At 45.5% G+C, this 27,293-nt stretch overlaps 1 protein-coding gene across 2 annotated transcripts in view; it reads right to left on the bottom strand.

Moving 5' to 3' along the window:
* LOC144933849 (fatty acyl-CoA reductase 1-like) overlaps positions 1 to 26,591 on the bottom strand; it is a 40,820-nt gene extending 14,229 nt beyond the window's left edge. Inside the window, exons 1-5 of one of the 2 annotated variants that reach the window (XM_078859056.1) lie at positions 26,378 to 26,590; positions 21,795 to 21,879; positions 14,592 to 15,059; positions 10,780 to 10,955; positions 723 to 902 (exon numbers count right to left, since the gene is read on the bottom strand). In XM_078859056.1, coding sequence (XP_078715182.1) covers positions 723 to 902; positions 10,780 to 10,955; positions 14,592 to 14,993 — 758 coding nt within the window. In that variant the 5' untranslated portion in view covers positions 14,994 to 15,059; positions 21,795 to 21,879; positions 26,378 to 26,590. Of the gene's footprint in view, positions 1 to 722; positions 903 to 10,779; positions 10,956 to 14,591; positions 15,060 to 21,794; positions 21,880 to 26,377 lie in introns of both variants that reach the window. The other variant, XM_078859058.1, reaches the window with a different exon arrangement.
* Positions 26,592 to 27,293: the final 702 nt, after the last annotated feature.

Below are 27,293 nucleotides of genomic sequence, written 5' to 3'. Positions count from 1 at the left end.
AGGTCAACACTAACAGCAATTCACCAATTACTTGAGCAGTGGAGATTATTGTAATTGGATCAAATTAACTGCCAAGGCATATGATAATTTAGCTCTTCATACATAGCTTAATCAACATATTGTGCAGCAGCAGTTTGGCCTAGATTGTCTCTAGGTCTAGATTAGTTACTTATTCCTGCCAAGCATTTGTAAAGGAACAATCTTGTCATTTTGGTGGAACAATGGGTGGTTCCTCCAAAGCTATGGGTTCGCAACAGCATGCAACATCTTCCCTTACCAAACATCAAGGGATCCTGAATTAATCCACAGAACATTACCCAGGGAGGCAGGGTCGATACTGGAGACAGACAATGAACCATGACCTCATTAAGACAAAACAATATTGAGCAATTGGGCTAAAAGCAGGATGCACCCTTTTGTACACATGCATCCCTTTTGAGGCATTATCTGACCATACTTTACTACCCGGTCAGCACTGCTCTGTGCTGATAATGCAGCATCACAGAAGCCTACAGCACCTGCTACAATGCAAGTTGGTTGCCCATCCAAGCACTATCCAGGCTCAACCCTGCCAACCCTTCTAAGATCTGACGATTTTGGTCACAGGCATTTGGCTGTTGCGGTACGGACCCCTTCACGAGCTCACGATCAGAGTTGGCAGACGCCAGCTGACGTCAGCGCTCCACACAGACACTCGGTACGAAGCGTACGGCGCCACTCACTGCACGGCGTCGAGCAGCTTGTACGGGTCGACGGGCGGCGGGTACACCACCTCGTCGATGCTTCGGCGGTTGCAGTTGGCGTAGGCCGTGCTCGTGTGCAGGAACACCTCCAGGTGCTGCATGCGCTGAGCCAGCGCCAGCAGCTGCTGCGTTGCGACGACGTTCAGCTGCAGGGCATGCCTGCCACGTGGCGCACACACACATATGAAACATGAACTCGGTGTGCGTTGACATGCCTGGCTGGTCCTTGAGTCTGTCCGAGGACTCCTACTGACAATGCAGCATCATCTGTGGAGAGAGCTACAATTATTATAAAAAAAGTTTTCAGTTTAATATGATTGATTTGAAAGGGAAACACTTCCATTTATCTGTGGAAAACCAGATCGGAATGAAAGTGAAGAACATTAAAGTACCAGGGTGGAACACGAAGAGGCAGGCCTACAAAGAGAAGGTTCCAAGTGGTGAGCCCGGATATGAAAGACGAGAATAGATGTTGGAGGTGGCTCCCGACAGGAATGAGTGGAGAAAGAAGATTAACAAAACCCCTCATACTCGTGACCCGTTAAAGCCCGATACGTATTCAAATAGTCTCCGCTAATATAATGACCTCGGCGTTGGTCTCACATTATTTTGCAACACATTGCCACTGCACAATAAGAGGCCCACAAGATTGAGTTTTAGGACTAATTTATGCATATTTTTGTTCAAGGTTATTTTTAAAAATAACATCTAGCTTTTTTTAATGTTCATTCACACAATTACATTGTAATATTTGCAGTTATACCATAAAGTGACTTGATATTTGGTTTTAGTGCCTTATAAAAAATTAAAACACGTGACTGCTGCACGAGCAGTGGCAAGAGCACAGTCCCTGATGACAACAACAGTGAATTGCTAACCATGAAATTCAAACAGATTAATTGGGCTGCAAACAGGCAGGCACCTGCTTTTGAGTTTCAGGTTAATGAAGCATGGTTATCGTTGAGTGGCTTATGTGTAGTTTGAGTTGTGGTTGCTAGGTAGCGGATTGATAGTTGAAAGTGCAGGTGTGTTTCCCCCCCTAACCCACCCCAAAAATGCATGCAATGTTCTTACAAGGATGCAGTGAGCTATACAAAAAAACTCCGTAGATTATTGCTTATGAAAGAAAATATTACTGTGCTTTGGAATGCAAAAACCAAAAAAGGGGCTTTATTCGACAGAGCGGCGACTGCCGTCGTCGCTTCCCTCTCTGTCGCCTGCTTGGTCGATCCCGTTCTTTTTAATTAAATCCGCCGTCCGAGGCATTTGTTACAATTATGGGCACATCACAAATGTAAGCGGTCGTCGTGTTTGTGGTCTGGCTATTTGTTTGAAACGTGCCCGAAAATCCGACCCACTGTGTGCAAAGATTTTACATTAAAATAAATATCAACCGGAGTACAATCGGTGCATTCATGAAAAAGGCAATAATCTAGGCTTCTCTCAGGATTGCGTAACACAACTGTCCACTTTAATTCAGATTTTGGGAACAAGGATTACACGCAGCAGGAAGGGAAGCGAATCAAGGTGTCAGTGCGCTGTTCATAACGTGTTAAGCCTGAGCTGCTATCTCCTGGCAAAAGGCTTTTCCAGCTTGGCACGCCAGAGATTTGTGTGTGGATATTGTGGAAACTCGTTTGCTCGTGCTTAACCGTGTTGCCCTGCAGAACGATGTTGTTACCACCCACATTACATGTGGGTTCATATGAGTAGTGTTGTGATGTGTTTATATGGCTCAAACCCCACTTCCTGCGACATATAACTGTAACCTTTACCATGACTCCATTGCGAAACTCATGAATTACAACCATATCCGAATACATTTCATAATGCTGCTGAAGCTCACCATAATCCACACTTCAATAATTCAGCAAGACAAAAAAAGACGGCTCAATAAATTGAACACATCCTTTGCACGCAAAAAATATTGCGAGTCCAGATAAAATTCCATGATTCCGAAAGCTGTAAATGGTTCTCTGCTGTTCAGCCAAGGACAAATGGTGGCATTTCAATATCTGGCAATTTCGGATTATCTGTAAGCCAAAATTAAATGAAAACTGATAAATAAAAGATTGACTGTATGGCAATCTCCGGTCCCGTCCAGAGTGTTCAAAGTTCGCGATTACGGTGTGTGCGCCCAGTCTTGGCGGGGGATTACCCTCCCCACCCTGGCTATTTATTTCGGTGGACTGCTCATTAACTGCAGGTGAGGAAAGGTTAAACACAGCAAGCAAGTTCACACAAGACTTGTCCCCTAAGCCTTCCAAAGACAGCGGATTACAGCTCAGCTGGCAGATGCTGCCTTGGATAACAATCCACACTGGAACAAAGGCAAAAAACTGCGCAGATAAAGTGAACACCACAATGTGGAAGCCTGAATTCTAAAAACACTTGGAATTTAGTTTTTAAGTTAATTATAAACGACACACAATATGTTGTAAGCAGGAAAGTTAATTGCATTATTAAACTGGCGAGTCACACAAACTGCAGCTCGTAATTGTTCACATGTCACACCAATTATCATTATGATGCTGAGGCTTACCCCAGACGCATTGTATGTTCTTGGTCAATCTCCACAGCATTCTTTTGTAGTGATAGGCATATACTTTAAATTCCTCAAAGTTTCAATTAAAACGGAATGAATATCCATGTAAAAAGAAAGTTGTTGAAATTTGGAAAATATTTAAAGCTCTGCCTGTGTAGAGTTTATATAGGACTAGCGGAAGTACCCGGTTTTGCCCGGGTGAAAAATATGTTTCTTAAAACCTTACATATATATACACAGATACTAAGGTATTGTCAAAGCCCGGTGGGCTGTTTGTACATTTCTCCACCAACAAATATATAAGAGGCTTTCACAAGTCCAAAAAGTTGTAGAAAGTGTGGGGTAAATAGTTGATGTCAAAAGGTTTCCGAAAATTGCGGTCTCCCCCCCCCCTCAAAAAATATCTTTACCCCTCGTAGGTATATATACTAACAACACCTTACATACAACAGAGGAAGTGGTATCTATTGACTCTGTAGTAGTATCTACTGACTGTACCGTAGTATCTACTGAGCCAGTAGTAGCTACTGACTGTGTATTTAGTGACTGTAATAACTACTGACCATGGTAGTATTTACTGGGCCTACAGTAGTATCTACCGACTATATACTCGTAACGACTAACTGTATAGTATCTGCTGACTCTATAGTTGTATCCACTGACTATAGTAGTAACTACAAAATCTATAGCAGTATCTACTCACTCTATAATAGTATCTACTGACTCTAGTAGCTACTCACCGTGGTAGTATGTACTGACTGTATAGTAGTATATACTGACTGTAGCAGTATTGACTGACTGTAGCGGTATATACTGACTGTTTTAGTATTTACTATAGCGGTATCTACCAACTCGATAGCAGTATCTACTATCGCTACAGCAGTGTATACCGACTGAGGTCGTACTTGCTATCACTACAGCAGTGCATACTGCTGTGTTGGTACCTGTTATGATGACAGCAGTGCATACTGCTGTGGTGGTATCTGCTATGATGAGAGGAGTACATATTGTGGTGGTGGTACCTGGTATGATAACAGCAGTGCATATTGACTGTACTCATCATTCACCCTCACCATTCACTACTCACAACTCACCCTTACCACTCATCCTCACCACTCCCACTCACTATTCACCATTCACCCTCACAACTTACCACTCACCAACCTCCCTCACCAATCTCCCTCACCAATCTCCCTCTCCACTCACCCTCTCCACTCACCCTCACCACTCACCCTCACCACTCACCCTCACCACTCACTCTCACCACTAACCCTCATCACTCTCACTCACCACTCTCCCTCACCACTCACCACTCACTCTCACCATTCATCCTCACCATTCAGCCTCACCATTCAGCCTCACCATTCAGCCTCACCATTCAGCCTCACCATTCAGCCTCACCACTCACCCTCACCACTCACCGTCACCACTCACCGTCACCACTCACCGTCACAACCACCACTCACCCTCACCACTCAACTTCACCCTCACTACTCACCATTCATCCTCACAAATCACCACTGACCAATCACCACTCACCACTCTTCACTAACCCTCACCACTCACCTTCAAAACTAACCACTCTCTCACCACTCAGCACTCACCCTCACCACTCACCCTCACCGCTCACCACTCACCCATCACCACTCACAACCGCCACTCACCCTCACCACTCATCCTCACCACTCACCCTCACAACAACCACTCACCCTCACCACTCACCCTGACCACTCACCACTCATCCTCACCAATCACACCCTCACCAATCACCACTCACCCGCACTGCTCACCCTCACCACTCACGCTCACCCTCACCACTCACCCCTCACTAATCACCACTCATAACCGCCACTCACCCTCACCACTCACCACTCACCCTCACCACTCACCGTCACCACTCACCCTCACTACTCACCACTCATCCTCACCAATCACACCCTCAACAATCACCACTCACCCTCACAACTCACCCTCACCACTCACTCTCACAACAACCACTCACCCTCACCGCTCAGCACTCACCCTCACTATTCACCCTCACCACTAATCCTCACCAATCACACCCTCACCAATCACCACTCACCCTCACCACTTGCCACTCACCCTCACCACTCTCCCTCACCACTCTCCCTCACCACTCACCCTCACTACTCACCACTCACCCTCAACACTCACCCTCACCTCTCACCACTCACCCTCACCACTCACCCTCACCACTCATCCTCACCAATCACAACCTCAACAATCACCACTCACCCTCACCACTCATGCTCACCACTCACTAATCACCTCACAACCGTCACTCACCCTCACCATTCACTCTTACCACTCACCCTCATCACTCACCCTCACAACAACCACTAACCCTCACTACTCATCCTCACCAATCGCACCCTCACCAATCACCACTCACCCTCACTGCTCACCCTCACCACTCAACCTCACCCTCACCACTCACGCTCACCACTCACCTTCACCAATCACCACTCACCCTCACCACTCACCCTCACCATTCACCCTCACCATTCACCCTCACCATTCACCCTCACCACTCACCCTCACCACTTTCCCTCACCACTCTCCCTCACCACTCACCAGTCACGCTCACCACTCACCCTCACTACTCACCACTCACCCTCAACACTCACCCTCACCACTCACCCTCACCACTCACCCTGACCACTTACCACTCATCCTCACCAATCACAACCTCAACAATCACCACTCACCCTCAACACTCACCCTCACCACTCACTAATCACCTCTCACAACCGTCACTCACCCTCACCACTCACTCTTACCACTCACCCTCATCACTCACCCTCACAATAACCACTAACCCTCACTACTCATCCTCACCAATCGCACCCTCACCAATCACCACTCACCCTCACTGCTCACCCTCACCGCTCACCACTCAACCTCACCCTCACCACTCACGCTCACCCTCACCACTCACCTTCACCAATCACCACTCACCCTCACCATTCACCCTCACCATTCACCCTCACCTCTCACCCTCACCATTCACCCTCACCACTTTCCCTCACCACTCTCCCTCACCACTCACCAGTCACGCTCACCACTCACCCTCACTACTCACCACTCACCACTCACCCTCACCACTCACCCTCAACACTCACCCTCACCGCTCACCCTCACCGCTCACCACTCACCCTGACCACTCACCACTCATCCTCACCAATCACATCCTCACCAATCACCACTCACCCTCACCGCTCACCGCTCACCCTCACCACTCACGCTCACCCTCACCACTCACAACCGCCACTCACCCTCACCACTAACCCTCATCACTCACCCTCACCACTCACTAATCACCTCTCACAACCGTCACTCACCCTCACCACTCACTCTTACCACTCACCCTCACCACGCACCCTCACAACAACCACTCACCCTCACAACAACCACTCACCCTCACTACTCACCCTCACCACTCATCCTCACCAATCACACCCTCACCAATCACCACTCACCCTCACTGCTCACCACTCACCCTCACTGCTCACCACTTAACCTCACCAATCACGCTCATCCTCACCACTCACCCCTCACTAATCACCACTAACAACCGCCACTCACCCTCCCCACTCACCCTCACCAATCACCACTCACCAATCACCACTCACCCTCACCACTCTCCCTCACCACTCTCCCTCACCACTCTCCCTCACCACTCTCCCTCACCACTCTCCCTCACCACTCTCCCTCACCACTCTCCCTCACCACTCTCCCTCACCACTCTCCCTCACCACTCTCCATCACCACTCTCCCTCACCACTCTCCCTCACCACTCTCCCTCACCACTCTCCCTCACCACTCACCACTCACGCTCACCACTCACCCTAACCACTCACCACTCACCCTCACTCACCCTCACCGCTCACCACTCACCCTCACCACTCACCCTGACCACTCACCACTCATCCTCACCAATCACACCCTCACCAATCACCACTCACCCTCACTGCTCACCCTCACTGCTCACCCTCACTGCTCACCCTCACCACTCACCCTAACCACTCACGCTCACCCTCACCAATCACCCCTCACTAATCACCACTCACAACCGCCACTCACCACTCACTCTCACCACTCACCCTCACCACTCACCACTCACCCTCACCAATCACACCCTCAACAATCACCACTCACCCTCACCAATCACCACCCTCACCAATCACCACTCTCCCCCTCACCACTCTCCCCCTCACCACTCTCCCCCTCACCACTCTCCCCCTCACCACTCTCCCCCTCACCACTCTCCCCCTCACCACTCTCCCCCTCACCACTCTCCCCCTCACCACTCTCCCCCTCACCACATGTTAAGGGCGATCCTAAAGGAATCTACAACCTTCGATGATTCCTTTGCGCGATTCAAAGAATCGATTCCTGGCGCATAGGAGGTTTCCGTTTTTAATTACAGAGTTTTATTTTCATTGTTATGTTATGTTTTAAAGTTTTCAGGAGTTTTTAATTATATTTTAGCCCCGGTCAACGCCGGATATTTCCCATTCGTAGCAGTTTATATCAACTCTATAACCAACTAATATTAAACGGAAATAAGGCGATTCTAAATGAATCTACAACCTTCGATTCCTTTTCGCGATTCGGAGAATCGATTCTTGGCGCGGTCGGGTTTAGAGTTTTAATTACACAGTTGTATTTTCATTGGGATGTTATGTTTTAAAGTTTTCAGAAGATTTTAAATGTATTTTTCCCCCCGGCAACACTGGGTATATCGAGTTTATACCACAAAGTCGACGCCTGACAGACTTGCGTGTCGAGGCCTAGTACCGTGCAGAGCCTCCGGCCTCGCCTAGATTGCCCACCCGGCTGAGGCTGGGTACTGGGGCCGTTAACCCCCCCCCCCCCCGCGCTACAATAATACTGTCTAATCTCTATAATTTTATTATCTACCGACCCTATAATAGTAATTGCACACATTGGAGTGGGGGGGAGTGAAGAGGACGTGAAACTTTGATGAATTTACCTCAGAGTCGCGTGTTAATGCGTGCGCATATTTATAATGGGAATTAAAAATGGCGTCCACCCCGCAGCGAAGATGTTGCTACCCGTTGCCAGGGGCAACCGCCGTGGTCTGCGCCGGTCGGCGATATTAAATAAATAACTAAAGCGTTAAATAAATAAATAAAGCGAAATCGCACTAAATCGATAATCGGTCCGATTTAAAGTTTAGAGACGAAAAATCGGAAATGCCTAAGTTTACCGCGGGGCCGGGGGTGTGCCCACCTGCAAAATTTAATCTCGGCGAACCCCACGGTCCGAGAGCTACATCCCCCGCAAGGGAGCGTACGCAGACGCACGGACAGACAGATAGACAGATAGACAAAAAATGAATTATATAGGTTAGATGGGAAATTTTTCAAACGAGTTAAACCTTCATTTCACACCTCTGATGAGCAGTTGGCTTCGTATGGTGCAAAAAAAGTTTAACATGCATTTTTCTGCTCTTTTATTACTTTTGTGGCAACAAGGTAAAAAGTTATCATGTTGATGGCAATCGTTTGAATGCTGAAAATAAACATCTGTAAAGCGGTTACAGGCAGTCCCTGGTTTACAGAAGGGTTAGGTTCCCGAGAACAAACCATAACCCAAATTTTCCGCATGTCGGAAACTGAACAATTTTCCCCCCAACTCAAAGTCGGAAATAGTTGTACCTCCCCTACTCTTAGTACTGTATCGCGCTGTTGTCTATCTTCTATCGTTACCTGGATCGTATCGCTGTACATACGCTCTGCACTTCCTACGATTCTTTCATTTCATCGAATATATCTACCCTAACACTACCCATAAATAAACTAATGGAACATACACTGTATCCAATTGTTCATGAATGCCACGAAACAAATTTAATATTAATTGTTAAGAGAAAGCAGTCACTTCTGAAAGTAAATTTAGCGTGCATTAGGTTAGGCCAAGACTTCTCTAATCGCCGTTGGCTGAGACCATGAGCAATCAAAGTGTAACGGTGTTAAATAAAGTACATACAGTAATAACTCCTAAAAAAACTATTTCAGAAAACTAGCAATACAAACATGGGGGAAAAAAGTTCTAAGCATAAAAAACAATTACATAATGCTACGAAAGGAAAAGAATTACGAAACGCTACAAAAAAATACCATTTGCCTTAATCCGAGTGAAACTCAGGCTTGGTGAAGGCGGCGTTTTGGTGGAGCGAGGACCTTACGCTTCGTGGTATTCATCCACAACTTGACCGTGCTGCACTGTTTTAGCTTACATAACTAAACGCAAACATTTCTGCATATTCATTTTTTTTTACATGATTTATGGGAACATTTCCATAACGTCAAATTCCGTAACTCAGGTCTTCCGCAATCCGGGGACCGACTGTATTTTTTTTGTTTTATTGTTCATATGCTTTGGAAAAGCAGTTAAATGTCACAATTCATTAAAATGTGTTTATATCATCATTTCTTGCACAAAATACAGAGAGTGCTTCACTTTAACAACTTACTATCATTGCAAAAGCAAAATACTGCCACAGGGCAGTTTCACTTTGAGCTTTGAATTGGTACTGAATAATGAAATACACATGGGACGTCCGCCAATCCGCAGGGGTTATACTGTAATTACCCCAAATTGATTCAGCTCAAAGCTCAAATTCCTACATTTGGCTACGGCAACCATACAAGACACCTGGCAGCAGTGCCTCGCCCCCTCCCCGATAAAGAATGAGAGATTGCAAAACAAAGCTGAACATTAATAGCAAATGTGAGCATTTGCCAGCACGCAAAACGTTCCCGTATACAATCGGGAACAATTATAGAGTTACGCCACATAAACCTCTTCCAAGAAAAATGAGTCAACTATGAACAGACTGCCACGGAGCCACATGACCACTTCGTTTTTACAAATCTTTCCATCACATAATCTACAAGTGTAGGGGAATTCACATGGAGTCACCAACCTCGTCCCAATTAATGCACCCAGCTGCTGACTGTTAAAATGTCAAATGCATTAACTCTGCACTTTCACCTAATCAATTATTTATGCTCTTATTAACAGAAGAAGTCATACGTGTACATTGTCTGCCAAAGTCACTGCTTATAAAACAGACCCAACCACTCAAAATGGCAGAAATGCAGTTCAAAACATGTTCCATCTCAAGGTGCAATATAAATTAGACAGTGCTCAGAATGATAAAATTCGTTCCAATGCAAAGGACAACGCCACATCATCAAGGAAACATCTCAACAGGTGCAGGGCTGCGGAGTGATGTGGAGATGGTCTAGTACAGTACCAGCAAGGCAGACGGCACGAGTGGGGAAACGATGCCAGGAAGAAGAATGCAGAGCTTTGCCACACGCATACCTGGTCTTTTATAAGCGTACCCTCAGTCATTTGCTGTAATGATGGGGGTTTGCACGCATCACGTACCAGGCATCACATGTTACGCGCGTGCGCACCGAGCTGTACTCTTACTTGAGAGGTTCGTTGAAGCGGATGGTGGCAGCGCAGTGGAAGATGACGTTGATGGTGGCAACGAGGTGGTCCTCATCTGCAGTTGAGATTCCCAGCTTGGGCTGCGTCAGTTCGCTGTCCACCGGGATGATCTTAGCCTCGAATTCAGGCTGCTCCTGCCGCAGGCGGTCGAAGAGCTGCAAGGAGACAAGCGGCGGTGGATACGGGCAAGCGGTCAGGAAGTCGTGGCTCTCGAGGACGCCGGGGGACAATTGTATGGCAGATTCGCAGACAAATTCTAGGTCTTAAAGTTGGCCACAACTGAATCATATATATACACACACACACATTTATTAAATGTGCATTGCATAAAGTGATTTCATGCGTAAATGACCACTGAAGCAATGCTCATCTGCCCGCAAGCCAGTGGTGGAAATTCCACGTTCCTATGACGGGACCGAGTCACTCCTCATGATTGTTGATTTACCCACAAAGGGGTACGAATTGTATCGAACCCAGAGGGTCGATGGGCCGAGTCAACACCCAACCAGGATTTGAACACGTGACCTTCCGTGAGCCACTTGCTCTGCAGCTGAGCCACCTGGCGGGATTACGTGTGGGTCGTGGCAACGACTGCGCTATTAGAACGTACAGTATTAATGGATGGACTCCCACTCACGGCTGTAGGAAAATACAACACATTTAGTTTCTTGAACGGCACTTCACAAGGTTTGTAAACCATTGTCATGCAGTTAAAATTAGGAGAGGGTTCTTTTTTTAAAGCATGGATGCCAAAGGCAATATTTAGCAAAAAAAAAAAATTCACAGCAGAAAAGCCTTTCCTATAGCATCAAGGGACGATTGTTTCTGAGGTGGCAAATGAAAAATATGGTTAAGTTATCTTATGAAGACACTGCACTTGTATTGCAGCTATATTCTTGCAGAATGTTAATAAGACACACTGGTAATGTGGATTTAATGAGCAACAAATTCGACGATTTGAACATTATTGCCTTCCAGTTTCGACATCAACGCTTGTGAATATCACAGGCCTATCCACCAGTCTCCTTAGTTCAAGCTCTATTCGTGGGGACAATACTAACCAAATTATGAGAGAACAACCACCCGCTGCATCCAATTACCAAAGGCTCACCTGCCCGGGTCAGATAAGGCCAAGAACCACAATTTCCACTGTTGTGCTTTTAATGCTTTGGCCGTAACCAGGAAGCATTGTGTGTCAATGATAACAAATCCTCCAGGAGTAGCCCGTTTCATAAACATTCGAGTGACATTTGTTAGAATAAAATGTAAATGCCATAGAGGCTGCTAAACTTAGCGGCGATACGCTTTTTTCACTTTAATGGCAATACATTAGAGAAATATGCATGAATCCAGAACAATCCTTCAGCAAGATATTTGAATTCCTATCTACGGAAACTAGTTCTCCATGTGTGTGTCGTCCAGTGCTCCAGACGGTGCATAACCCGATACTGAAGGTGCATTCAATCATAAAGTGTCAACTCCCAACCACCCAAGCCAATAGCCATGGCACCGCCATGCTTGCCAGGAAATGTGTGAATCCCACTCAGGGCCTGGGCGCAACGGTGGCGAGATGTTAACCATCTCTCCTGGTATGCAGGAGGTCGTGCGTTCGATCCAGACACCGACACCTGTATATTTGGAGTTTGCATGTTCTCCTAGTGGTCAAGTGGATTTTTATCCAGGTCCTCCGGTTTTTCCCTCCACATAAATAAACGTGCGTTTCGAGTATTTGGCTGCTATACATTTCCACATGGTAAGCCACTTCGTTGAGCTATCATTCGTAGCCAGGTTAGCTTATGAAAAAGAGCTATATAGCTCTGTGGGCCTTCCCTGGTAAAATGAAAATAGTAAAAAGTTTCAAACAAAGAAAACATTTTCCCCAAATGGAGCTAATCATGGTTGTCAGTGTTATTATACATCATGTACAATGAGGTATAATGATTTCAATCTAATATCCTTTTCAGGCCCATTTGAAAATTAAAACACCACAATGGAGCTCAAACATGCTGATTCGCTCCCAACTGTTTCTAGAAACATGTTTTTAATACGTTTAATAATAAAGCAGCAAATTAAGATTTAAATTAGTGCCATGCCCACAAGGGCCCATTTATAGCCTTGTCCACTCACTGTGAAGCCGCTTTGTGTCACGGGACCAAAGCACCCACACCACCCTGGGTTTCGTTTTCAAAAAATGTTGCCGAATCGGCCCGAATTGTAGCGGCGAGCTGCTAATAGCCTGGGGGCCGACCGTGCCCACTGCAGAGAAGAACCCGTGATGTTGGGAGACAAAAACGGGTGCTCCCAGCCCCGACACAGCAGGAGATTGAAGTGGCCAATTGTGCGCCAAGCTTCACTATATGGATGTTGTGCGACTGATGTGCTGCCCACGGCGAAAAAATTTAAATGTGAAGATCGCGTTCACGGTAAAACGGCCTGCGTTGCCACCGACAACTTGATCTGCTCTCCCTTACATCAAAGCTTTGTTATCTCAATGGGCCCTCATCTGCTAAAATCAAGGCCTCCAAACGGAGCTGTTGCTTGGTGTCACACCACAGATGTGTAAAGACAACACCACATAAGCTCTTTATAAAACACATTTTGGAGGAATCGGTGATTCTAGCATCTGGGTAGTTTCTTTCAAGAGCCGTTTAAAGCCAACATTCACTCCCTTGGCAATCACGAACACAGCAGATTTCATGTTATTTAAATTATGAATGACCTTTTTTCTCACACTGCGCTCTGAGGCTGCGAGTATAAAGTAGTGCTTTAGAGCTTTTCATAATTATGCCCTAGGCGGAAACACTTCCGTATATAAATGTTCCCGGCCAAAATTCGTGGCATTTTGTATGCGTTTAGCGTGCATTGGAGGCCACTAATGAGCCTACAAATTTACACCCATGGGTGTATAGAATAATAACTTGAGAAAGAACACCCAAATGATCAAATGCAGCACTTCATCACTAAAATGAATGCAGTGCCGCAGGGTACCGAGTTTAATCAATGGCATTTTATACCGTTCAGTGGGATAAAACTAACCATGTGGCTCCTCCGTCTCTGGTGGTAGTGGCACTCCCACAAAATACTCGGCATTCCACATGCCTCAATACTGTACAGTAACGTATGCTGGCGTGATTCTTTCCTCGGGCATCTTGTAAAAGCCTCTGGCAACGACCCCAATTCACGGAGGTGCTCCCCCAAATGGCGCCACAAAAGCTCTTGGTCGATGCACGTGAATGCTCCCACGTGCACAGGTCGTGAAAAGCGGGCTCCACATCGTTCCCTGTGGATTTCGTTTCGGCTCAAACCATCAGCGCAGCACTAACAGCAGAAGCTGTGAATGTTCATCATGTGTGGTTTATAATAATGTCTAGTTATTTATCCAGAAAAGCTCAGAATATCAAAGCTCTTCAAATTATTCTGCTTTGGGATGTTTGGAAAGTTCCTTTTCAAGGAGTGATTTGCATGTGGGGGGAAAGAAACTGAATATCCATAAACAAGCCCATGCATATGATGGTTTAACATTCGAAGGTCCTCAGAGGCAAGTTCAAAAACACACTTGTTGCACTACCATATCCTGGGCACCTTGGAGCCACGAGGAGTTTTGAAGTCTCATAAATATACTGTGCATGATCTGCCAACCCTTGGCACCCCAGCGCTTGATTACCAGGCATGTGCGCCACCCACGCCTGGAATGTGGAAAATCGGTTGCGAAATCTGGCCTTGGGTGAGTCAGCCTCATGCAACCAACTGCAAACACTTCTCAAAAAAAGGCCGGCCAACTGATCCCTCACCTTGCAGCACGTCATGAGCTTGATGCGCTCCTCGGGGCTCTGCCCTTCCTTCGGCCTCACCAGCACGTACAGCGACCCCAGCATGGGGCACGAGCGCAGAATCTTCTCCACCAGCACCTTGCCCAGAAACCCCGTGGCGCCCGTCACCATCACATTCTTGCCGGCGTAGAAGTCGACCACGGATGGGACGGGGGCCCCGAGGCGAGCGCCAGATGTTGGTGGCCCCGTGTTCTGCATCGAGCCGTACACCAGGCCACCGACACCACCTTTGGGCGCTGCAGGGAGGGCGGTCTGCGTGTCGTCGCCAAAGCCCGGCGACGAGAGATGCGCTGGCCCCGACGTGCCAAGCATGGCTGGGACTTTGAGGAGTGGGGCCTGTTCCATGCAGACAGATGAGCTCATGCCGTGCTCTGCTTAATTTTCTTGTCTTTTTGGTCCACTGTTCTTGCAGGATACGGGAAAGTCACGCTGTCAAGAAAGTAAATACACAGAGGGTTTAATTTTTTTTACAAATGGCAAGCCAAAGGTAGCACAAAAACAACATCAAGTGAACCCAAGAGCCACCTAAAAAGCCTTCGTAAATCAACTTCGCACAGTGAATATGTTGCACTAGACAGTGCCTTTCGAGACTTTGGTAGCACTCTGTTCAAGGCAGAGCAAAGCATCAATAATTCATACTTAGGTGCTACTGCAAGCGCCAGCCACAAAGGCGGAACATTATTCCACCAATTACTGGATACCTTCAGGAAGAGAGCCATTGATGACAAATGCCTCAGCCTCAGAAGAGCAAACGTCTATCATGGAGTCAAGTTCACATGGGGAAAAAATATACTAAAATTGTGTGCAAAGCTGCTATAAATTGGCCTTCAAAGTCTGCTCTCATTTCCCTTTGTTTTTGCAAACAATGAGTGAAAATATGAGAAGTGGTTCCCTTTTGAGGGATTACCAATTTATTAAATGTACATTTATATCATTATCCCTTTAAAACGCAGGTAAGTAAATTGGCCAAAATCCTCCTACACGTTAATATCGTGCACTGAAACGCTCCACAAATAGGAAGGGGTGTCATGTTATCCTTATTTGTTTTAAAATATACAAGTCACACTATTTCGAGCACAAGCAGATACGCTGGGCTTTCAGGCTGGGTTTCTGCCCTGTTCACAGTATTTGCAGGATGGTTGCTTCAATCTGTGTGCTCCAGATTCAGTGGCAGGTGGTCTCACGGCAATAGCCAATCGATCCAGTTATAGCACAACTAGGAGTGATCATCTAGAAAGTATGGTATCGCATGTTGGTGTTGTGGTCAGAATGTACAAATGAAACGGCCATTGCAGTGCCCACAATCACTACCTTAAGAGCCAAGTGTCCCTGCTATCAAACAACCTAAACAGCTTAATTGTTGTTAATGCTTGTACATATAATGAAGCAAACCGCAGGGATATACATTTTTAAATTAAATATAAAAACATTACCAGAAAATAAAATGTCCAGATGATGCCGTGGCCTGACATGCCATTTCTAAAGTCAAGCCAACCACCACTCTACCCATATTCCCCTGCCCTAACCACGACTGTAAATGTCAGCCCTCCAGCGATTCTGACTTTCGGCTCTCGGAATAACTCAAGCATTTTGCAGACTGCCAACAAGGAGGGCTGAACAGCCTGCAATTATCATCATTGATTCGGCATCCCCCTGCTGAACACGGGTGCAACACTTTTCCATTTGCAGCCATCTGGAATTATTTGCACATCAGGGGATGCATTAAAAAAATCACAGTTGCGATGTACTCACTCATGGCAATTCTTTAATGTGGTGCGAGAAAAAATAACCTCTTGTCCAAACATGGCATTCCTGGCAAATTTAAATAAAGACCAGAAGCGTTCCAAAGCGATACTTTTTTTTTACCATGTACAGCTCTTTTGCCAAACCACTGCTGCAAAAGGGCCTCCTCCCTACAGTCGTGCAGGCCATGTTACCAGACTTCACCATGCTAGTCAGTACGGGTCTATGAAATCAGAGAGCATAGATGTTGACGACCATGGAACAGAGCCCTTTGTTGACGACCATGAAACAGAGCCCATGACAACCTGGCATGCATTGTAACTCATAATTTTCATATTTAATTAAGTAACTATTCATTTAAAAGTTATTTTATAACCAAAGATTGTTTTTAAATATATTCATTTATAATTTCTGCAGTGCTTCGAGGAGATTTCATTGCTTAAGGTGCGATAGAAAAATAAACATCGACGATTGAGATTTATCTCTGCATAGTTTCCGAGATCTGACTAGATTGGGCACATTGATGGTGATTTTAGTCAAAGACACTTCTTTCCAGTAAAAAGCTTCAAACATATTCACTGAAATTGTATTCTTTTCAGCGTCTTACATTTTCACATGCCCCTTTATTTAGTTGCTGGTAACCCTTTCCACATATCCTATAATGTTAACTGTATGACTAGTAGCTGGTCTGTGCGTGTGGTGTATCAGACTCCATAATGATTGAGGTAAGAAAAGACGTTTAAATGCAATCAGTGTAAAAACCAGCCAGGACAGTACACACACCACCTCACCCAGGGCAACAAGAAAATAATCCTCAAGTGTGACAGCAACTTTCCATTCTCGGTTGCATACGGTCTGGACCATCTAAAGGACAGCCATCTCGGTTGGAGAAAAATAAACTCGCGTGCTCTGGGTGTTAAGACGTCAATGATGTAACCATACTGATATGTAGGCTCTAACGGTTGTGATGTGAAGCTGTGATGCTTTAGGGTTGCACCGCAAATGTCCGGAATAATTTCCGAGTTTTCACTGCACGCACTGGGGAGCTTCCAGCATGTGGAGCGACACGTCGGATATCCGCGGTGCAACGAAAACAAAATCGGAGCTACAATTTTGCGACCAATTCAGAATGAGTCATTGAAAAATGCAACCTAGGCAGCCTTAAATAGTAAAACTAACTATCCACACAGCCCGTTCGATTCATTCTAGCTACCTGGCCCCCAAGTTGATAGTATTTGTCAAAGAATGAAATTCACAATTTCTGAGAAACAGTTGAAGAAAGCACAAGGGGTTTCACAATCCCACAAACACACACAGGACTCTGCACATACTGAATAAAGGAGCAAAAAAATGCGTGTGTTGTTAGAATATACGACTACACTTAACGGCTACGATGAATGGGTAGCCACATTTATATTCACACCTGTTCAAAGTGTGTGTTAAAATGCTTGAAGCATAAATGCGGGTGCAGGCTGAATAGGGGAAAAAAGACTCCCTTGCGCATATCCCCAACAAGCCCTAGCACGAGATTAATGACTAATTTAAGCCGTGAGCAAGGGAATAATAATGAGCGTCATCGCGCCAAAGGTTTGGGAGGGACATCACCTCTCTCCCCTGATCACCATTCCCATTGTGGCCGGGGGCTTTGCACAAGGTGCCAATGTTCGATGAGCACACTCCAATCACTTGGCCTTGAGGTCCACTTTGTTTGACTTTCCTTTGAACGGAAAGCCACTTTTCAAATACCTGGGGCAGCATGGTCAAACCTATACAGAGGCTTGCCCACCACAATGCAGTGCGGGACATTTATGTGCATTACATCTTAACAGTGATTCTCCAAAGGGAAAACTGAAAACAAAACTCCACAATGCCATGGAACAATTGATTCATCTTACCCCAGTTGGCAATTAAATAATTTCCGCTTATTGGAATAAAAATATAACTTTTAAAAGTCGAGTGACTTATTTTTGTTCCTCTTTAACCGCCACGAATGGTGTTATGAACTTAGATTTTTATTTGTTCCACATATTTTTCAAAAAAAATTTGTAAATGAAATAAAATGCACTTCTTTTAACAATTAAAGTTAATTGTAAACATAGTCACAGATGCAGCTTATCCTCCAAGAGCTAGAATTAACAAATGGAAGTGTGGAAACACTCTAAGAGACACTGATCAATGTTTAAACATGAACTTAAGAAAACCCTCAAAACAGGTGTGGCGTTGTAAACTATTCCAATGATGTACATCCTACGCAATTGGCTGATCAACTGGAAATTAAGGATCGTTCCAGTAAACCAGATGCAGTGGTCAGCAATAAATGCCTGATGAGGCTTTTCACATGCACTCAGTGTCACCATAGCTCACGTTGCCTGTGCCAAGTGGAAACAAAAAGCAACTGATGCTTTTAACAAGCAGGCAACTGTTCCAAGTTCAAGTTTATTTTGTTTACACAGGTGAGAAACGCAAGAGGCCAGGGGTAGTCTTATTTGCAAGAGCGACTTTAGGTACCCAAAATGAAGAGAGGTTCTGGGTCCACCTCGCTTTCCCATTGGCTCCTGCCCCTCCACTGGCCAGGGCCATCCGCGTCCACATACAAATGATCATTATGGCAACATAACACCCCAACAGCACATGGCCGGCTATGGCTGGAACATCTTGTGTCGACGTCAGAGCAACGTTCCCATGGGCACACAGGTGACAGGCTCGCACAAGTCTCGCACGCAGCGCACACACAGACATGCAGACATACATTAATATTAATAATATAACCACACCTTTTGTTTACATGTCAGTGTACAGTATCGTCTTCTATGTGCACAGCACATGTATAATACACAGTACTGTACAAAGACTATACATACAACACATGCATATCACTACAGTACATGTACATAGTAGAAAGTATGTCTTCAATATACAAGCTTAAAAATATGGCGTCGTTAGCACTTCATCTCTCAAAATGTTGGTCACAAGATCAGCGCCGGTGCTGATATTTATCGGCGATGTCGACATTGAGTTTTCACATCCGACTCTCCGAGTGGGGAAAATGAAGTTGACACAAATGTCGACAAAGCCAGTTGTGGCGTTGGAAATTGTCGGCACCCTTGCGGCGACATATAAACCAGCGTGTGTTTTAAGACCCCCAATGAGCGGCTGATGAGGAGGAACCTGCCGATGCACTCACACGAACTCGGCACTGTGCGCAGGATGCAATGTTTCAGAGCAGAGGCTGCCCCTCAAGCAAAGGTTGTCTTCACACTAATTTTGCTTGTCAAAACATTCGCAGATCGTTACGACCACGACTAGGCGCAAGTGAATTCAATTAATACAAGCACCCTCAAATGCGTACATTGGAAACAATGCCAACAAATGGATCAATGTGGCCCAGCCACATGGAGGTGTTAATGTACACAAAGAAATGCAAAACCACAAAAAATATACTTTGCTATTCTAAACTTCCTATTTAACTGCAGATAGGCTTTTTTAATGTAACTTTACTCATAGCTATCACAAAGGCCACTAAAACGAATCCAGGTCGTAAATGGAGCTGGCTGTAATTGATATCTCTACAAACCTTGGCCAAAGCCTGATGGAGTTGTGTCAAAAGCCATATATGGTGGAGCTGCACCGGGTGCTATTTGCTGTAACCTTTAACTTAAGAATACAGGGAGAAGCAGGCGTGACGCCCAGAGCTCTCCGGTTTCTCCAATATGCGCCGATATAAATAAAACAAAAAAAACCTGGGTTTCGCTCCGTACCTTGCTCTTCATGCACGGTTGGCTACGTATGGTGCAAAAGGCGTTCAACATACATACACACATACTATTGCCAATTCAGAATTTACTCAAACGCCCCCGAACAAGGCAACTTTATTCAGCCGTCCGGGCATTGAACGACAGATAAGCACCAACAGGGGAAAGCAAGAAAAATAAGAAGAGGTTTTACTCTTTCTGGCAATAAAAAACGAAGTGTTAAGATGTTCAAACACCAAATAGAAATCTTTTAGAAGGAATCGAGTCTGCATTAACCACACGTACTTGTGGTGAACATGCAAACAAACATGCTCTGGTACTATGTGCATTGTCTTTGAAACTGATTGGCCTACACACCAGCGACAGACTTCTTTATGGCCTAGTCTCACCAGGGGAACAACCTGCAGGAACTTCACTTGCGATGGGCTAGATGCGCGTTACACGCACTCTTGCAAGAGGTATGGGGGGTTCTTACGAGGAAATGCTGCGAGAAATTTGACATCCACTAGTTTCGGGTGATGAAATGCAATTTGGATTTGCGCAACTTAAACTGTATAAACTGTGCACAACTCAAAACATATATTGACATTATTGTTATGAGATTATGGTTCAAATTATTATATCACACAGACACACAATTATTGTGAATCAGAACAAAGCTCTTAATCATTGGTACATTTGTAAAAAGCCTTCACACATTCCCACGTAATCCTGTGCAGTATCGCTGCAAAACTAATGCAAAACTGCATGAAAATGAGCAGCCCATTTTTAAATGAGAGTGCTTTCTGTCGCATCCAACAGCTAAGTGCTATCTATCATTGATGCCTTCTCATCCAGCTGTCGGACAATCTGATCAGTCTGTCACAGAGCAGCAAGCCATACGATTTAAAAGGATAAGCTTTCAAATGCTTTTAAATGATGACAAGAGACACTTTGCAATAGCTGCCGCTGAAGTTTAGTTCCAGGAAGAAGCCCTTTTCACACCAGCCCAGGCACAATAAAAAAACACGTTATCCCTATCATATGTGTGCAGCCAGTACACGTGTACTGTAATTGGGTGACTGTAAAAGTGCGTTTTTTTTAATTAACGCAATAATAGCAAGCCTTGATAATGTTGGCCGGACTCTGGAAGTTAGCTGCATACATCAGGCTTACATTACATGTCATTTATAGGTAACAAGTTTGCATATTTTATGTGCACAAGATTATCTCTGTATCAGATTTTAAAAAACACGCAAGCTTTGTTTTAAAAACTATTGCAATTGTTACTTATTTATTATTTCCTTTAAAAAAATGTCTGCAAAAAAATTGTATAGCTATTGTGGGCCATATGTATGTTCTGGCCGACAGTCATAAGGGTTCTAACAAACAACGCAATGTATTTCCAACCTGATAATACTTCACACAGTAACTTGGGACGATTTACAATTTTTTTTTATTAATCAAAAATCCAAGGTTATAGGGGGCTGCCACGCTGATATTTGACATAGTAAGCATCATTTTGTCAGAATGCACATATTGCCCTGGTGCTCATATAATTTCCACGCCTCCCTTAACTGCGTAACTGCAAAGTACACAGGAAGAGTCCGATTATCCTGCACCCTAATTAACGACAAGCCAACTCGCATAGGGGGGACAGTGGTCGCGGTGTTGTGCGTCAGCGCCTCACCTGCGCTATGGTAACGTCAGCCCTCCAGCGACGTCTTAAAACAAACGTGGCGGCACAGACCAGTTGCGCTTGATGGCCACGTGTCCTGTAACGAAATTCCCCAGGTTACGCATGCTACAGTGAACAGACAAGTCTAAATTTACACGGGGACTACAGCTACAACCAGGCTCGCGGTAAGTCAGCTCGTGTCGCCACGGGGCTTGCCAAATACGCAAACAAATTCCCGGTGCAGCAGCGTAATAAGTATTATACACCAGGTCTGCATTCTATCAGGAAGTTAACATCTCCTGAGTGCTAGCAATATGGAAAATGCATGTACATTAAGTAAAAGTCAGAAGGTGCAAGCACTTATATCGTGCAAAAAATGCTGTACTGTGTTCGCGTAACAAAATATTGCACTATAATATGACATGTATTTTTTTATTGTATATAACTGATTGTTGGCTCAAACATTCAATTATAATTCCAAATTACTTGAAGCAACGAAAAGGGGCACGGTGTCCTCCAACATTAAAACCTTTTAAGGGAAATTGGTCAAATACTAATCTCTGAAATTCTGTAAAGAATCTGAGGCTATCATTGGAAAAAAAGATTCAAATTACCTGTGGTGCAGTATTATAATTTGTAAGAGAAAAATGTGTTTTTAAACGTGAACATATTTTTTTATTAACGTGTCACAGTAATTAGCCCGCGTGTCAGCAGCATTTGCCAGACATCAAAGAGTACGATTTAAAAGTATAATTCTGTAGTTTAACGTCGGCTTTCGCGACCAATATCATCCATAGGCGACCTAACCCAAAATAAATCTATATTATGAATAATTCTGTAGGACTGAAAATACTATAAGGAAAGAGCTTGATGAAAAGTGCCGTTAACAACAATACTGTACATCAATAATATAAAACTGCAACCAAAAAATTTGTCCCAAAAAAATGAGGTCGCAGTTCTCACAATTATAATTAGCAGCAACGCTCACGTAGAAATTACAAAGTATTTGCACCTGTTTACAGCGGATTACAAGGGCTTCATGAATCATGCCAGAGATTCTCTCATTTCGGAGCGGTTAAGCGAGCTACTATCATGATTCTTTTTTTCCATTCGTTGTTGCATTTGAGTTTGTCTGGTCATTTTTTTTCTCCACAATAACGATGGTCAGTGTTTGCCCGCGATGAGATTAGATAGCCTAAGTCCCTAGAAGTGGCGCCTCGGACGCTTTCATCTGTTAAGTCAAAGCGTGCCTGACAAGTTCAAGTTCATGTATTAGGTATAGCCCTGTGAGCCATTCGGCTCTTGAATCGGGTGCAACTGCAACAAAGAATAAAACAAAAACATGAACAAGAAAACATCTTAAAGTGAATATGTGACTAAGTGCAAACAGAAAATCCAAGAAAAGACAGAAAACTATTGCAGAAAAAACACCGTACACCAACGCTGTGTGCAAAAATCCCAGTGGGATGCAAGTCAAACAACAACAACAACCACAACACAACTTAGATTAAGGCCATCAGTCTTACTCCATACTACAACAAACAAACATGGCCAAACCAAAAAACTTTTCGAAATCACCAAAATAAAGCCATGAACGCAATGAAACGGTGATCATAGGAACAGTGACGGAATTTTCACAATAAACAACATAAACAACATGTACTACCAAGAGGCTACTGTGAAATAGTTTGACTCGCCAAATCGGATTAATTAGTCACCTTCTAAACCACTTGGCACTCGGTCGGGGGTGATGGGTAGAACACGGCGAATCGATGGCGAAGAGACATGTTGCGAGATTGCCCCCACCATGGGTGCGTGATATGCTGTGTGTAAGGGCACATTCCTGCTTGAGGAGAGGTCGGTAGCGAAAGAGACCAAACCTGAATGTCGATTGAGACGGCCTAACGCTTAAGCTAACATATCAACTGTCTGGGTGGAGTAGGGCCCTGGCAACAGATGCTGTTTATTTAAAAAAAACCATGCGACGGGTTCTCTAGGGTGCACATTTTAAGGGCCACAAGCACACGCATCCCCACACCAAGACGTTCTTTCAGCGCATATGGAAATCGTGTCAAGGTCTTTGATGAAGAGCAGACCTGTTTTGTACCAATATATTAATTGGACCTGTAGCAAAAGCAGCACGCATTGTGTTGTTGAAGGCCTCTGAAAGCAAGTGTATGTACCTCTTTTAAAAGGTTGATGCCACCTTGGTTTTAACAAACTCTTGAAATACCACCCTTAGCTGTATATTTTAAGGGGATATTTAACGTTGAAGGCAAGCCGAGTTAAAAAAATATATACAATGAGCTTTTGGCGAGTGCCGTTGAACTTACATATTTGAATGCACCGCAAATCAATGGTTAGATGCCAAGGAAAGTTAAGTGCAGTCGATAACCCAGTGGAATGCAGCCTCCGACTTACACACACTCTCTGTTCAGCAGGAGGTGCCTGCCCGTGTTGCCCATCTCTCTCTCTCTGTTGGGTCTCATGGTGGAGACACAGACACGACGTGCCGCTCGATGCTCACCACCCCACCACCTTGCACCACCTTGCACCACCTTGCACCACCTTGCACCACCTTGCACCACCTTGCACCCCCCGTGCCCTCGCGGCTCGCACTGGCCCCGGGTTTTGCTTGGCTTCGTGCCACCTCTAGGCAAGTCGCCCCCCACCCCAGCTCTGCCCAACATCTGCCATGACATATCTCCCCCCGAGCACGAGTGAACGTCGCTGGGAAAAAAACTTTTTCCTCCCAACATTGTTTTACACACACACAATGAGCACCCCCCCCTCGCTTTGTTACAACAGTAACTCCCGTTTGTTTCCTTTTTATTCGGAAAGTTTCTCCCCCCCCCACCCCTTGTTCACCACCCCCCCCTCATCGTTCAACTCTTTTAATTTGAAGAAAAAAAACTATTATCACGGCCAGAATCCCAGAGAAAGTAGGATGCATACAAATTAGATTAAAACTCGTATGTAACATCTGCCAGTCCACTCGTATCTTACGTTCCAAGAACAGCACAGGAATTGTACGCAGCTACAACAAAAAATATCAACGCACCCTTCGTCAAATGTGCACGTACAAGTTAAAGTCTGCAGGTGTCAGAGAATTAACCTTTTGTCCTGCAACGAATGTCATTCACATTGCATGGTGGCTTGACAGTGAAATGCTATTTCTTTCAAGTTCATTGTTAACATAGGAACGGATAAGCAAACAACTTTTACCCGACAGTTGAGCAATGTTGACCAATAAAAAAAACCCCACCGCCTAAAACGGTGCACAGGCAACAATTGCCTCTGCAAATCACAAGGGTGGCACAGTCGGGTTTTTTACAATCGGGTTTAATTGTCGTTTTATATTAAACCCGATCATCTGAGATTGGGAGAAATCCGGTTTAATTGGTTCTAATTGCAGAACCGCACTTCGCCAACTTCTCAACGATGGGCTTCATCCATTCCAAGCTAAGGAACTCACTGGCGGCGCCCACGATTGTGGAGAAGCTCGTGTTCATCAAGACCAACCTGCCCGCCGCATTCTACGACTAGCCCGTGCCCGACGGCCCCCCCCCCCGAGTACGATAGCAGCACGGACGAGGAAGCAGCCTAAGCCTCGGATCAGAGTTTCGTATTCATTAAACCAGGTTTTAATTCCCCGAAATCGGGTTTAATTGTATTAAAGAAAAAACCCGATGCCTGCCGCTGGATAAATCGGGTTTTATTCCACCCATGGCAAATCAGAGTAATCCTGCACCCCCCACAAACGACAGTACATTCACACACACACCGTGACACAAATATATATATACCACAGTGTACTCCCATCTGTCTAAACCCCCAATGTCGCAGTCACTGAAATGAGTGGGCAGATGGAATGCATTGCTCTCAATACAATCATTATTGAACGAAGAAAGGCCACAATTGTTGAGCCCTTGCTTCATTAAATTGCCATAAACGCTCCCAGTATCAAATCCTGCATTCACTGGCCACCCACACGCACTTACTCTCAATCATCTGCCGGCTTGAGCCAGATATGAAGTGACAAGGCAGCTAATTAGGTTGAATGAGTTCAGACTTTTTGAAGTGTGGAACAAAAAAAAGGTACCTATGGAGATGATAGACGCAATAAAACCAAATTAGACCGGTCCAAACGACCAGATGCTGTATATAAAACCCATACTCCTTGAATAGTATTACCATTAAGATTAGGGTTTTGGGATAGGAACCACGATAAGAGACACCGCAACCAGAGATCATCGCAAACCCGGCGATTGATCCCAGACACAGAAAAAAACCTGCTCAGCGAACTAGAACCCATGTGGTATTGTGGGTTCTATGAAATAAGACACTTTGAGAGACCCGTGTCCCAGGACTCCACCTCCTGATCTCACCCACGACTAATCCCGACCCCGAGTGAGAAAAGTTCAAGGGGCTCCGTTCCCAGAGAGACCAGAACCAGACTCTCAGGTTCCCCGGAGAGACACCGAGACCTCAAGAGGTCCCAGGGGGAGAGACCAGACCCCAGGTCTCATCGTGTCACCACGCCGCGTCCTCGTGGAACCCGCCTGGACCACCCCGCCCGCAGACTCGGCGCGTACCTCAATGGAACGGAGAGCAGAGAAGGCGTCGCGAGTAGAACTATGGAAGCTGACCGCCCTGCAGGTCGTGGACGCGTGAGATTGTATCGCTTTTGAGGACCTCGACACCGAGAGGATGCTGATGTTGGTGTTGCTGCTGCTGCTGCCCATGCGCCTGTCACACGCCGACCCCCGTCGTCGCCATGTTATGCGGGTCCCGCGACGTCAGCGCGCGAAGGCGTCAAGGTTGGGCGAGCGTGATGACGCAACCACGCTAAGAGCGGTGCGTCGTGACGTCACCGCGCAAGAGCGGGCGTGATGACGCAACCACGCCTAGAGCGGTGCGTCGTGACGTCACCGCGCAAGAGCGGTGCGTGATGACGCAACCACGCAAGAGCTTTGGGGAAACGGGGGCGTGGTGACGTCATCGCGTAAGAGCCGTCTGTTGAACGCCGCGCTCGGGCTCCCGGCTCTGGCGCAGTGACGTCACGCTCTCAACAGCGCGATTAGAATTCCCACCGCGTGTAAGCGTCGCCCCGTGGCGTGCTCGTTCCTGATTGGGCCGAGAGGAGTAAAACGCGGCGCTTAAGCGTTCTAGGAAATATGAAGCGACGAAACTAACTCATTAGTTTATTATTTGGTTCTTTCGGTTAAGTCACGTCTAAAGATAAAATAATAAATTAAATTAAATAATAGAATACGACTTTCGATTGCAACACAAGCAATCATCATCAGGTATAATGAAATAGCGACATAATATCTAACCAGAAAACTATAGACAGACATATTAGCAGACAGATATCACCAAGATACATACATAGCGAGAGCAACACAGGCAACAGAGAGGAGTGATCGTCTCTGTGGGGTGGCCTTAAATAGACAGAGGGGGGGGGCGGAGGCAGAGAGAGGGAGGGGGGTTAGAGAAAAAATTAGCATA

Source organism: Lampetra fluviatilis, chromosome 8, assembly GCF_964198595.1.
Source record: "Lampetra fluviatilis chromosome 8, kcLamFluv1.1, whole genome shotgun sequence".
In the NCBI taxonomy this organism is placed as follows: Eukaryota; Metazoa; Chordata; class Hyperoartia; order Petromyzontiformes; family Petromyzontidae; genus Lampetra; species Lampetra fluviatilis.
Note: the sequence above shows the minus strand (reverse complement) of the source record. Positions and strands in the feature narration are given on the sequence as shown.